At 36.0% G+C, this 15,829-nt stretch overlaps 1 protein-coding gene across 1 annotated transcript in view; it reads right to left on the reverse strand.

The window, feature by feature from the left end:
* PCDH11X (protocadherin 11 X-linked) overlaps window positions 1-15,829 on the reverse strand; it is a 482,091-nt gene that overhangs the window by 127,437 nt on the left and 338,825 nt on the right. The window contains exon 6 of the mRNA XM_072043192.1: window positions 3,628-3,826. Within this exon, the coding sequence (XP_071899293.1) occupies window positions 3,628-3,826 (199 nt within the window). The remainder of the gene's footprint in view (window positions 1-3,627; window positions 3,827-15,829) is intronic.

Consider the following 15,829-nt stretch of genomic DNA (forward strand, 5'->3'; position numbering starts at 1 on the left):
CTTTCTGTCAATATCACTCCCACTAAGTGGGCCCCGTTGAGAGAGAGTTTGCTGGAGAAGTCTAGCTAAAGAGAATTTTCTAAATTTTGCCTACAGTTGTAGTGTGTTTTGTATTCAAACACAGGGGGGAAAAAGGTGGAATGGTCAAAATCACAGGCACGGGGAGTTATTGAAGCATCCTTATTAGTTTCAGCAGTTTATTAACAGAATATTTTAACACCATACACTATGCTGTTACTTAAGGACAACGTTCTCTACAAACCTATGTGCATTTCTATATTACTATTAGTTTTTATTGGCATCTTTTCCTTAGGAAGCACCCACTATAATGCCATTACTTCAGTATGCTTTGAGGAGGAGGCTACAAAATTAAGAGAAGACAAATCATTTTAAATAGTCTTTTTCTAATTTTTATTAGTACAGACAATTAATTTTAAAGCTGTACTTTGAAACTGCTCATAGTTTTTTAACCCCTTTATACTTGGATCATGTAAAGAACAATTACACAATTAAAACAATTCTTACCCTGTTGCTTCAGTCCTATTTTGGATATGAATTTGTAAGGCTTCCTCTCACCAATAGTTCCCAGCTTGCTTTTTTTTAATTTATTTTATTCCAATACAAGATCTTTTAAGTGCTTTTTAATAAATGCTTTGCTATTGCTAGTAAATGGATAGTAAATAAAATCATTTCCAATAGTAGAGAAACAAATAAAACCAAAGAACTATATTGAGGAAAAATAAGAGGGAGAAAACACCTCTGAATATATTCCTGTGTGAGGTGGCATCCGTAATCTGCATTCATAAACCACTTAATGTCCCAGTATTTTCTGGACATTATGGAAATTGTTTCATCCTAACTGTATCTGTTCTTGGTTGGCAAAGTTGAACTAAATTACCATCAGAAGGTTAATCAGGCTTAACATTTTAGACAGGTTTCATATTAAGATAGGTCAGATACAAGAGATCTTAAGACAGAATGAAGGCTACGGTTATTCTGCTGTATGAATTGAGGTATTTACTCATATTATCTGACTGTATATTCTTTTCACACTCTCTGTTTACATTAAAAACATTTTGGTCCATGAAACAAGAATAGAAGTACTTCAAATAGATTAAGCCATTTGAAACTAGATTTAGAATCATAGAATATCCCAAGTTAGAAGGGACCCACAAGGATCATCAAGTCCTGGAGCCTTCTGGCTCCACAAAGGACCACCCCAAAATTAGAGAGCATTGTCCAAAAGCATTGTCCAAATGCTTCTTGAACAACAGCAGTCTTGGTCCCATAACCCAGGGGAGCCTTTTCCAGAACCCTTTCAATGAAGAACATTTTCCTGACATCCAGCCTGAACGTTCCATATTGCAGCTTCATGTCATTCCCTTAGCATGTTTTTAAAAAGAAACAAACAAACAAAAAAGAACCCTAACAGCATGTTTGTAGTGGAAACTATCAGTTCACAATGGTCTCCACTATTTCACTGTTGACTAAATTTGCCACACATGCACAGATGAGTGAAATGAACCTCAGTCTGAATACTTTCATAAATCGGCAAAGAAAATATTTTGGTTGCTTTTACCTAGTAAAAGTTAATTTTTAGCAGTACACTGAACATAAATATGCCGCAGGTCTTCCTTTTCTATTTTACTTAGAGGTATAAAAGCACATGACAGATATCTATTTATATCTACATGTTTTTCTGCCTCTAGATGTTGCCATTAATATAAGCATAAAATGCTAAAAAGAACTGCAAACTAAACTTTTAATACTGTAGCATCATGCTATATTGTGTCAATTAAATTGTTTCAAAAAGAAACAAGTTAGAAGGGCAAAGAATCTCCACAAAATGTAAATGCTAATTAAACTGTGATTTTGAGTTCAAAACTGAGCTGTCAGGTAATTAGACAGGTGATTAAACTTTCTTCAAATTTCACACTTGAAAAGACATCAGGTGCCTGCACAGTGATATGTGTCAATGAGATTCAGATGTCAAAGCTATATTGGTTTTAGGCCAACATTTTAGAAGAGTCATGAATAATATTTCTCCTACAATTGCAAAAAATGAGTTCAAAAAGCATTGGAAGTCCAAAACCTCTTTAAATAGCAAGACAACATTCACATGCCTGTTCTAACAATTCCCACGCACCATGCCCAGTGTACAAGAGGAGCCAAATGCTAAGTTTATGTACAACCTGCTCACTTCAGTAAAGCATAAAAAAGAGTTACAAAGAACAAAAGAAGGATGGAGCTGGAAAGTAAATTCAGATCATGTGTATGCATGAGAAAGCAGCATATACAATGTATACTTGATATGTGCTTTCTTTTGGGGTATATGTGTAGCCCCTTAAAATCTCATTCTATGAAAAATTCAGCTGGACTGTCTAAAATATTCTTAAGGGTATATTACAGCCTCAAATATATGAACACACAGAGAACCAAACGAGTTACATTTTCAACAGAGTATGCAAAACTTCTGCTGCTTCTTGCCAGCTGTCTATCAACTCAGAAAAAAAAAAAATAATCTGGAATTACTTCAGGAACCAGTTAACTTTACAAAGTTTTAAAAGTTTAAAACTGAGGATCCCCAGTTAATAGTTCAAGACCTAAAAGAAAAACAGAGAGAGGACCTCATCTTTGCACACAAGGCCCTCAGACTCTAGTCTCAAGCAGTACAAGGCAAAGACAGCAGCGTGGTTTCCAAAAGCCAAGCTGACTTTATTAGAGGCAGCTCTGAGTCAAAGCTAATGCTCTCTGCTGGATGCTGTATTTGCCAGTGCAGAGATGTAACTACCTTTTCACAGAGCTATTCCAACTGCATTGGACTTACTAATTCATTCTTCATGATATAATAAAGCAGCTGAAATACACCTTTTGGGCCAACTTTTGCACAGAACAGATGTATTTCCAAATCACTTATTAGGCCTCTAACAAGGCCTTAGAGGTTTCCACACATTCAGGTGTCTTTTTATCAATGGCACAGTTCAATTTAATCCAGATAAAGAGCCCCTGGATAATTAACAGTTGCCTGTACAGTGGAGTTTCTAAGTGGCTATCATGTCAAGGCAGAGAAAGCAAAACTAGTATCTATAGTTCTAGCATGGTCCTGAGCTCACCTTGATTTGCATGTTTTCAATGTCATAAAAAGCCAGTGATAACCACTGAATTAAGTCGTATGACATACTTTCTTGAGATAGTTACTACATATCACAGTTGCTCTCAAAAGACAAATCAATAAACCTTTATTTCTAAAGACTGTGGTGTCATCCTGAAGTTCTTTGTGTTAAACACACTAGTGCGCACGTTAATGTTGGATACAGAAACATATAAGAAAGCATAAACTCCCTAGGAGCAGCACGTATGATTGCAATGGCAATAGTGTTAACCTCATCAGAAAGCTCCCATACATACAGCACCTCAGATCTATAAAAATACCAGGTAATCCATAAGCTCTTTACAGCTCAAGACTGTTTCATTCCCAATGGACATACTTACTCTGCATTTTTAGAAATGCACGGCTTTTTTGGCCACGTTAAAATCAACATTCAATTATAATCACTGCCTTAAATCATTAAATGTCAAAAAGGGGCTTCTTTTTAACAACCAACACAACCAGAGTTCGTCACTTACTGGACTCGGGGTCTGAGTTGCCATCTCCTTCTGTCCGGCTGTTGGGTGATGCTTGCTCATAGTACTCCTCCTGGGGAAAGCCAAGGGGCAGAGGGTGCGATGTACTGGCACCGCTGGCGGGTTCGTGGTCTCCAAGCCCACTGTCACTGCAGCTTTCCTGGGAGCCATCTGGTAGGTGAAACGTGACACGGCGCTGAGGCTACAAGGAAGGAAGAAAATTATATGGTTTCTACTACAGTATCAGTAATTGCTTAATGCAACCAATTTAGGAAATGTATTATTTCAGTTATCTGCTGAAGACACATTATCTACAGTTGTGCACAATTTCAGGCTTTCATGAACAAGCAGCCTGCTTTCAAACCTGCTTCACCTGACAGCATTGCTTTTTTCTACTTTTTAAAAATGTAAGACCTGATGCAAAATGAAAGACACCTCAAACTAAAGAGATTTTGTCAGACTTCACAAGTCTTTGGACACCTTTTGTATATTGACTTGGAGATTTCAATCATTTTTTGAGGCTCAATTTATTTCACTGCTCAGTTTTATAGTTTTCAAAAGATATTTTCTTTCCTATTAAAAGCTGCTCCACACTTTGGGGCCTAGAAAATGTGACACACTTGTAATATTGTTGTATTCTTCCAAGTCAGAGAAGGAACAAACAATAACATGCCTTATGCATTGAAAACAATTTTAATAGGTTTTGCACATCCATTCAACTAATGAATTGAAAGTAGATTCCACTTCTCTGCTTCAGACATTTCATTACAATCCCTTTGATTTCCATTATAACACAGATCTATGTCTTAACAGTAAAAGACTGGAAGCTCTGGGAAACAGACGAAGGAAAGCTGCCACAGTATGGCTATTGGCTTGAAGAAAGGGTCAGGTGAATAAAGGACCCAATGCATCAGGTACAGGACAACATTTTCATTATTACTGAAAGGTAAATCTGTCATAGCATTTTTATATATAGGAACAAAGAAAAAAGCAGATCTAGTTGTGTCTTGGAAAACATGGGACACAAATGTTAAAAAAAAAAAGAAAAAAGACAATTTGAAATGTACTTAATATTCAAAATTTCATTTGAAAGGCTATGCAAAACTGTCTAGTTCCAGAATTGCTGGGATTAGTAATGGTGGAGAGCCGTGCAATTATGCAGAAAAAAAATGCTTACCTATGTATACATATATTATATATACTGTGTTTATAGTACAGCAGATGTTGTCAGATTTGGTCACTATAGATGAATGCCATCCATTGTATGAAGGGTTTGCTAAAAAGTGAACGAAGTTCATCTATTTTTCAAAATTTCTTCCACTGTGACATTACGTATGACCAAAGACAGCTGCTGCATAGTGTGGCACAGCCAAGAAAATGGCAAGATCAACTTTACCTATGTAATTCCTGACAGATGTGAGTCAAAATTGTTCTTAAAACCTACCAGTAGGAAATTCACTGCTTTTCCAGAAAGTATGTTCTAGTGCTTCACCATTACTAATGGATAGGTTTTCTTTTAATGTCTAACCTGACTCTTGTTACAAAATAAATCACTGCTACAGTCCCATCCATCATGGTCTGGTTATCTTTCTGGTATTTCCACTTTATTTCAGAATAAGCAGACCTTACTATTTCTGTCTGTCTTCTGTCTTCTGGTATTTCTTAGTGTTCTTCCCTGCACACATGCTCTCATATGCTTCTCTGTGCACTACTCAAAACTTGTTACAGAGTTTCAGCTGAGATCTTCAAAGCGTGGAATAGAGCTGAAGGATCATTTCAAATCCCCTACAGGTTCTACTACTGCTTTGTCTTCTTCAAGGAATGTTTTCCTTACCAACCACTACAAGGTCCTTTTCCAATGATCATTTGGGGGCCACCCTTTCTGGTGTATGCCATTGATTACTGCAGCCTGAGTGCAGCACTTTGCATTTGTTCTTTCTGGTATTCTGTTTTTTTCCAGATGATTTCTTCTGTTGATCTTTAAGTATAATGTGTGTTCCAGTCCTGCTTTCTGAATCAGCTCTGTACATTTACCAAATTGTTATATTCTCTCTTATTTGGCAGTAATCTAAGAAAAAATTGTACAGATCGAGCCAAGGAATAAGCTGAAGTGCTCTAGAAAAGCGAGTACACAATTATCCCTCATCACACAGGATGGAAAGGGACAAGGATATCCATCCTGGAATTGCAGGAGCAGCCTTAGGGAAATCCACTGGGAAAAAAAATATATAAAAAAAATTGCAGACAGTGAACAGTTCAGAGCTAAGTAGCATACCACCACCCCCAGTTTTGGTATCACCAGAAGAATCTTATTATTAAACCCTATAGCTAGTTGTCTGCAGCTGATCCCACAGCCATAGCAGAGCTCTGTGAAGAGCTGCTTGGGACAGTATTCTTACTCATCCTGCCACCTATATGATCCTTCTCTCACCTCAGATGGGTGGAGATACTTGCAGTGTCTCAGAATGGTCTAGAAAGACAGATGGATCCACAGAAACAACCAATATGATTTATCCAGTTCTACTTCTTAACTGGCAATTGCCTCTCAGAGCCTTATTTATACCAGCAGTCTCAGTCTACTGTTACCTGAAAATCTGAAAACTGAAGTTTAGTGGAGTTGGTCCAGCAAAAATATTCCTGCAGTATTTCTGATTTACTCCCTGCATACAAAACCATACCTGGCTTGCACAGACGTACAGATACTGTGTGTAGGAACTGAATATACTATTGCTTTTGTCTTAAATGAGTCTGATACTCACAATACCTATGAGAAATCAACTTTTGCTGCATAATCTGTCTGTAAAAACTATGCACATTTTGTGAGTTTTACATTGCATTGTGCTGTCATACATTGCACGTTGCTATTTGGTACTCATGCTAGTGTGTATCTTCTCATTTCCAAGCTACCACTGAATGTTAAGAATAAAATATTCCTAAAATGTTATCAGCCCAAGTGTTAGATTTAGATACCGATATTAGTTTTTGCAATAGTCTGGGAATGCAATTATTACTATTATGTACAACGAGGATTCACTGAGTTTATACATGTGAATATTTCTGTTTGTGGTTTGTAGTCAAAATACAGCAAAAAGTCTTAGCAGCTGAAGTAAAGGAGACAAGAAAGTAATGAAGTTATTTTATTAACTGCCTAGTGAGAAGAAAAGAAGAAGAAAAACAAAATCCGTGCCCCCTCCAAAGTTTTAAATCTCAAAAAGTATCCCCCAAACTAACCATAAAATTCTAAACACTTAGTTACATAAATTGAGGTGTTATTAGTAGGAAAGAAGAAAAACACATGATTTTAAATAAACTGGAATCAGCTAAAGGCTCTTGATTTTTATTTTGGTAGCGACCCTGGATAGGTCACACCTGATAACACTGATGACAGAGTACTGTCAAAAAACAAAAACACAACAACAAAAACACATCTCTTTCTCTACATAGCACTGTTACCTTTTTCTAAATTCATGTAGACATCAGACAATGATCTGGAACAAGTCATTCTAATAACACTTTCCCAAAAGCTGTGACTTATCTTCTGTCACATTTATTTTTTAAATTTCCTCCTTGAGGCATTAAAATTTCAATTTATAAGATTACAAATTATCCTTAGACTCCAGCTGCTTTTCTGTTTATCTCCAAAAAGAGTTAACACTGATAGTAATAGAATAACATGGATTATGGTTTGTTTTATTTATTTGAATGACAGTATATTTTTTTCCTGAAAAGAGAAAAATGAAAGCAAAACTTTTATGTATTCTTAGTGCATTTCAAAAATGCTGATGTAGGTAGGAACTTCTAATACAGACGGTGAGACTGATAGGTAAAAAAGAGGGGAGAATTTAAGGAAAAGTGTCCAGTATTATACATTTGCTCTGATATTTTCAGCAGTATTAAATTATTTTTTATTGTTCTGAAGAGAATTTTGCTTCCAGAGATGTCATGAACCCAGCCACAAATTCTGTCAGAGGTCTCATATGGTATCCAAAAAAGAAATGCATTTTGTAAAAGCAGTGTGTCTGGAGGGATCAAATTATCTCAGAAGACCTCAAACCTTTTACTCCCATTATTGAAATTTATATGAAGACTGATCAAAGCCCCAAACTATTCTGTGTTCAATCTTTCATTACAATAATTAGGCTGTGGCAGAGGGAATAATAAAAGATGAGCCTAAGTAAATAGCTTTGGATACACTGAAGGGATGATTTCTAGAATTATACACCAGGGGTTAGCCAATTTATAATCAAAAACTGAAAAAAGGTAATAGAAAATGCAGCAGACATAAACTGAAGAACATTAAACTATTAACCTTATTATCTTCATTCACTGAAGCAAATTAATATCTTTTTAAAAGGAGATCACAAAGAAAAAAATAGTGTTTAATTTATATTGAATTAATTATATTATTTAGAAGATAATTCTGATTTAAAACAGACCGTAGTTAGGAAATGCTCTAAAATAGCATGAAAATAAAACAAAAGGACTACTTCAGTATGTTTCTTCACTACTATGCAGACAGTGAACATAGAAGTATTCAAAATATTTTTTAACTTTAAAATCTATTTTCTTAGTTGCTTACGTCTTTCAAATGCTAGGAAAGTATGAAATAAATACCTTAAATAATTTAACAATAACTATCTTCAGCTATGACAAGTGTTAATTCTATTCTTAAATACAATCCCCAAAGTATAACTTCCAACTCTAATCTTTATGGACTTTTTTTTATATCACCTTTCGTTCCATAACTACAATCTTTTGTTCCATGTGTTTCGACAGAGATATACAGTGTGAAATTCTCAGCAGCTTAAAAGGATCCAACCCCAAGCCCAATGGAAAACAAATTTTCTGCTGAAATTCTCTTCATTCTCTAAATTTAATAGTGTGCAATATAGCTAGTACAGTCCAAACAGTTTCTATCAATTGTTTTCCAAGTCTGCATTTCACATACTGATTTGCAGCACAGAACATTGAAGCAAGGTATCACTTCAAGAGAGTACTCCTTTTAAGGTACAAGTCACAACTTAAAAGATATGGCACTCACAGTGTTTTTTTCTTTAAAAAGCATTATTAAAAAAAAAAAAAAAAGTAAATCAGTCCTTTGAAGATCTGAAGGACTCTTTTCCACATAAAATACAGTTCAGTTTCACATTCTTGAAACTTAATTATCTGTATTAGAGCAAAAAATGATGAACAACAAATCAGATCTTCACTCTAAAGTTGTCTATGAACTGAGTTTTTTTTGTTTGTTTGTTTTTAAGCGATAGTATTAAATCCATGTAAAATAATAAAAATTCTTGGGCGTTTTATGTCCTTGTTCAACCAAGTCCTCCAATGTCCTACATTTTTCTTAGTTTATTAGAGAATTTTCTACTCTACAAAATCTCTTCCAAATCATGCCCCAAAAGCCAAGTGCATAGACCAAAACTCGGGAGCTTTCCAAGCTCACTGCAGAACATCACAATCTTGGAGTCATTCCAGCAAGCTGGAAGTATAACATTTACAGAATTCATTGCCGTAAGGTGTTGTGGATGAAAAAGTTTGCATGGTTCAGAGGGAAAGATCCCCTGGGGTTTACTCTGAGCAGACCATGATAACAGCCTGCCTTGAAATCAGTTTGTGCCTGGGAGCACTGGGAGATGTCTCATATATTCTTGCCGTGTTTGTAGCCTTCCCTGGGTACATTTGTGGCCACTGCTGGACACAGGCTATATGAAGCCTTGGTCAGCATGATACTAACAATTACATGTAGACAAACATTACAGAGAGGCTAAATTACAGTATTATTGATACTGGATAACAGTTTAAGCCTAATTCCATATATATATATATATGTATATATATAAGCACATACATATTCTGTATAGAGATAAATAGATAGACAGAATGGAGCCCATTATCATTTAACACTCCAATGAGAATAGCTTCTAAATTTTTGCCAACACTAACCTGTATTTTCTTTTGGAGTATATATAAAGATGCTGAACATTTTTGGTCACCAATATTACACACAGCTAGAAACACTTCACTAATAATAAAACCACTATTGTAACCACTTTTTAAGATTTAGCTTGCTTTAAACATTTCTTCACTATGGCCTGCAATAGTCCTGCACAGGACTGTTTTTTGAAAAGAGCACAATGAAGGGCTTGTCTTTGGGAGAAGGGGAGAGGCAGTGCTCATCAAAGTGGCAGTATCCTGCTGATTTGATTATTATAAATTCAGGTTCAAGCTTTGTGGACATTAAAGTCAGCATTTTCCCCATCTCACAAGAAAAAGCAACCCCCCCAATTATTGCCAATACTATCAGCCTTAATTGTCATTTCATACAGATCAAGCTTGTTGAACCAACCCCCTTTTTTATTTAACATGTGCAACTGTATCAGCTACTGTTCCACTATCAATTGCATCCTTTTCAGCTTCTGATATTCAATATGTTTGTCAAGTCAAACAGACTTTCTGTTCTCCTGGTTTACCATATTTGTTTTTAAATACTGGCAAAATATTACATTTCAGATACCTAAAACTTCAGAAACCCAGTATAAACCTGTGTGATTCAGAGAGCTCCTTTTGACATTCTTGTTATAATTTTATCTAGTCCTCCTGATTTAATAATGGGTATCTTACATCCTCACTAATTACTAATGGAAAATACATCATCTGGCTTCTTTCAAAAGAACAGAAAGCTTTGATAAATACTTTTACCTTTCATCACTGTGATTAACATTCTGACTGTTCCAGAGTAATATGAGACATGTAAATAGTTTTATGCTTTCACTCATTACTGATTGAAATAACTCCTTTCACTTTATTAATTTATTTAGATGCAAGAGGCATAATCTATTAATTTTGATAAGGCAAATGAAAGCTTGGTTGACTGCCCAGACAAACACAAGTTAAATTTGGATGACTACCCTATTCAGATTTGTAGTTTTTAAATGAAAGAATTACTTCCTGTTGCAAAATAGTGGAACATAAGGTACCCATTTTCCTGCTCAAATGGAAATTACTTGCAACTGGGTTCCCTCACACACATAGTTGGCTGATGAGAAGAAATCTTGCAAGACTGTCTTTTAACAACACAGGATGCCTTTTAAAAATCATACCTATACACCCCATAAGCATTTCTTGCAGGCATGTGAAATTTTACCTAACCGATACAAAGAAAAATTTTCATATATTTTATCTATTAGCTATTGATTTCAGGAGTAAATTTTTATGAATGCCATTTTTCACTGCAGTAACTAGAAGCTGCACTGATGCTTCCATCTTCCTTTTGCAGCACGGAGGCTATTAAACAAACTTATTAGATGAATCATTGCTGAAAACAAACAAACAAACAAAACCAAAACAAAACAAACAAATAACCAAAAACAAACAAACAAACAAACAACATTAAAAACCTGGAACTTCACAAACTTTTGCCTGAGAACCTCAGTGGATAGTTATTTTCAGAATCTCATCCCCCTTGTACCAGAGTGTTTCTAATACAAAAATTTCCAGTAACATTTAATAATTGAATTGATTTTTTGCACTTCCCAACATAACAACAAAGAACTGAAATAAAAGAGCAAATAAAACTGAAAATAACATTTAAAGCTTGTCAAACATTTTATTTTGCTTTTGAAAGGCAGTTATTGTATGCTAACTAGATGTCAAAATGAAAGCTGAAAGCATGCTTTTTGAAGTTTAATTCATGTAAGTCTTCAATTTGACATGTGATTAAATAAAAATTACACACAAAAGTTGCACTAAAGCTGTGCTGTTGCTAAGGCTGAGAAATAGGAAAGTCTCTATTCTGATTTTTTTTTTAGTGTATTCTTCTCTTTCCAGGTTATTACCTTTGAAGTTATTACCCTGAATGCTTGATTTCTGATAGGCAAAGCCATATTAGTAATGATAACAAAATAAATAATAATATAGAAATATTTGGGTAACATTTGACATTACTTCTGTGTGCGAACCCAGCAACACAGATCTTTTTTAGCAGAATACTGATCAGATGTTATTACGATTGTGAATATTAATTTTATATCCAACAGTACTGCTTACCTAGTATTTTTTTTGTGTTAACACTAAAACAGCACAGATTTTATATTTTCATAAATATACCTAACACTCTAGCTCTAATTTAATTCTATTAATTTATACATTTTGGTTGTGCCTCAGATAAATATTTATTTATTTATTTATTGTAGGTTTAGATTTATGGAATAATAAATGTTGTTCCAGTGAATTACTCACCAACCTCCACCTCCTACTTTTGCATCATACCAGTCAAGGCTAAGCCGTTAAGTTCAAGCGCAATGAGGTGATTAGAGCTATAGAGACCTGGAAGAAATCTCAAGAACCTGATTCAATTTCCATCCATGATTTTTTTTTTATGTAGCTGTCAAATCAAACACATCTTGCTGTTTCTGGAGAATCACACAGAATAGCCAGAAAGTAACCCTTTCACTCAAAATGGGCTCTCAGGAAACTAAAGAGTCCCTCAGAGAGAAGTGAAAGAATTCTTTCTTCTTCCCTCTGTATCAATATTTGCTTGTGAAGCCTAACATTTTGTCCGTCAGCAAACATCCTTTAGCCACCTAGACTACTTATTCTTAATTTTAAATATACAGGGTGTTTGAAATCTAAGGTAACCTATCTAAAGTACTTTCTCATGGCAATTATAATTAGGCCATCTTTGGGTGAAATGTTTAAGAAGAGGCAAGAGAATATAAAGAAAATCTGCAGGCCAAAATTCATAAGCAATGATGTAGCTCATGATGTATTTGTTTTGTACAAAGTAAAATTCTAGCAATTTTAGGCAACTTTTATCAGCATCACATTTGCTGAAGTCCAGTGGTCCAGGATAATCTGTCTTGGATTGAGAAAACTTTAACCAGAAGAGATACCACTGAGAAAAATCCAGGAATGGTTTCAGGATCAGAACATGTATCCTGAAATTACCTTTCTAATTACAAGGTAAAAGTTTTACTCCTAGGAGAAGTTGTTCTATATGCTGACATAAAGGAATTTTTGACATGTAAGCATTGCTTAGTTTCAATATTGCTATTGTAAATAGGAAAGATGCTATGGGATACATGCCACAGCGAACACTGTTAAAATACTTAGTTATTTCAAATATATGAAATATCTATTTTAATTTCCAAACTGTTTTAACAAAAAGCATTGTGTTTTAATTGATAAAAGAAATCTCCCATTTTCATCATCATTTTCATGGCTTATACCAACAGGTTGGTAATTAGTAAGTTTTTAAATTGTTTAGAATCCAATACATGAAATATTCAAAATGACTACCTTAGCTACCTTCTACTAACATTCTTAAATGGATGTCTGAAATATGTATTTGTAAATGAGAAAAATGTTATGAATTTAAGTGCTGTATTGTATCATTGACACTATCCTTCCCTCCTACAGAGCTATATCTCTGCAATTGTCCTTTCAGATAATCAGAATATATAACTGTCTTTCAGAATTCACCACTTGTGTGATTTCAGTAAAGCAAAATATAGAACCATTAGCCTTCCCTTGTTCCTTAATCCTCCTAATTTATTTCTATATTCAGTGCAGTCATTCCGTGTGACTATTAAGATTACTTACTCATTTTTCTTCACAGAGCAAAATATACAATGAAGCATATGCTAATTTGCATAAAGAAATAATGAAGTTCTCAGTGAGGAGAACAGCTAGCCTTTGGCTGAAGCCTGAGGAAAGCCATTTCCTTCCACAGCAAGCTGCAAGCGGCCGTGTGCAGCTCGAGCAAACGCGACCTGCCTGCGGCACAGCTGCCACGCCTGCAGCTGCCCCCACTCAACACCAACCCTGACTTCAAACATGAGGCTTGTGATGTGAAACCACAACAAGCGTGCAGCTGTGAAAGGCAGCTGTAACTCAAGGCTTGGATTTTTGAGGTTTAGATGTCTGTCACCAAGGGCCTTGTTTGATAATGTGCAGACCTGAGACCTTGGGTTGCTTTACTGAAAAATAACGTTACTGACCTGAGTGAGAAAACATGAACTAAAGCCATGCAAAATAAGTAGAGAGCAAGACAGAAGTAACTCAAGGAGTCCTGAGAAATACATTAACGGAAAAAAAAATGTATATATATATATGTATATCAAACACCAAGGAGAAGAGATAGAGAAATGCACAGAAGAGAGGATCGGGCAGCTCCAGTGAGCACAAAGGCCAGGCCTTCCTTGCAGGCCTACTAGCCGCCACTTTGCACAGACCACCAAGGTCTGTGCAAGCACTGAACATACTGCTGTTTTGCTAAGAACAAGTTCATACCAGTCATTCACTGTATAATACCAAAAATAACATCACTGCATACTAGTAAATCACATAATCCTGGGTCAGAGACCCCACACCTGTGCAAAGATGCCCAAGTAGAAGTGACTCAAAGAGCTGAAAAGTGAAAGAAGCTGGGAGAGAAGAACACAAGGGCACAACAAATGCCACGTGCAACTCCTTAAGGAGATGCAGTGGCTACTTCTGTTTCCTCATGTGATAGACAAAAGATTAATACTTCAACCATCTTTCCTGCAGAATTATTCAAATTTCATGTAAGGTTCAGTTAAATCAGAGGTAAATAATCAGAGATAAATAATCAGAGGTAATTAAATGTTCTACTCACCACTGGTGAGGCTGCACCTGGAGTTCTATGTCCAGCTCTGGGCCCCCCAGCACAAGAGAGACTTGGGCACACTGGAGAGAGTCCAGTGGAGGCCTGGAGCACCTCTGCTATGTGGGGAGGCTGAGAGAGCTGGGACCCTTCAGCCTGGAGGAAGCTCAGGGGAGATCTTATCCGTGTGTATAAATACCTGAAGAGTGGCTGCAAAGAAGATGGAGCCAGGCTTCTTACTGTAGTGTTCAGTGTCAGTACTAGGGGCAACAGGCACAAACTGGAACACTGGAAATTCTGTCTAAATATCAGAAAACAGTTTGCTATATTGATGACGGAGCACTCGAACAGGTTACCCAAAGATGCAACCAAGACTTCTCCCTCCTTGGAGATCTACAAAAGCCTGGGCAGCCTGTTCTAGGTATCCTTTCTTGAGCACTGGGGCTGGACCAGATGACCTCCAGAGGTCCCTTCCAATCTTAACCATTCTGTGATTCTGCAATTCTGTGAAAATATTCACCATACAAGCCCCAATAAACATGCAACCAATAAATCCACAATACTTTCACAACTCTCACGCAGAGATGATCAAGAAAGGTAACTGCTTGCTCTAGGTGACACAGAAAAGCACAGTGGTGCAGAATTCCATTGTAACATGCAGCCATCTGAAAACAGATGCAATGGTTTGGTTCTACTCTATATTCTTCTTAGTCAGGAGAAAGAAGTGAGACTGCTGAGAACAAGAGAGGACCTTTGAAGGAAAACAGCAGGAAAAAAGGGCTTGGAGAGAATGGCATTAATGCCAAAACAGCTGGTATAAAAGTCATGTGGGCAACAGGTGGACCTGATGGGCATGGTTGTCTTCTTCCACGCACACTCTTGACATACATGCAAACAGACTTTCACTCCTCTATCAGTTACACTCCTGAATAACATGGCAACTGCCCTGTTTGCTCACCCTGGAACCATCATTATGCACAAATTTGCCTGAATAAAGAATTCAAATTAATTCTACTCTTAAAGATATTTCTCACTGTTTTCTTATTTTCATTGGCATACAGCGTGTCTATGCTTTGCACAAAACAAAAATGCATTTCACACATTTTCCAGGCAAAATGTTTAAATACAAACTTGCAGAACTACTTATGTTCCTTCACATACTGTTTTTAATTAATTTGACATTTGGTCTTTTTTGTCAATTCAGGTGGCACATTGCAATCAGAAGAAAGCTACTGTGTAAATATCCTATTCTGCAAGTCACCAACTAAATGAGTAAGCAATGGAACAAAATCTATAGCATGCAATTAGCATTCTCCTTTTGATTTTTCCTGTACTTCACAGAACTCATTAATAACTTTTAGTAGGTAAAATTGAAGCTAGGAGACCTCTTACACTTTAGGTGCATTATATTCTATCTTTGCACAAAAGAAATTCTTTTGATGTACTAGAAATCTTATTAATAGATTCATCAGAAAACAAGCATGTAAGCTGGCAGAGGCAATTGCACGAGGTAAAATGAATGTAAATGACAGATGAAAGAAAATTTCCATGCCATTCAGATCAATATAAACAAAAGTG

This window comes from Anas platyrhynchos, chromosome 10, assembly GCF_047663525.1.
Source record: "Anas platyrhynchos isolate ZD024472 breed Pekin duck chromosome 10, IASCAAS_PekinDuck_T2T, whole genome shotgun sequence".
Taxonomy (NCBI): Eukaryota; Metazoa; Chordata; class Aves; order Anseriformes; family Anatidae; genus Anas; species Anas platyrhynchos.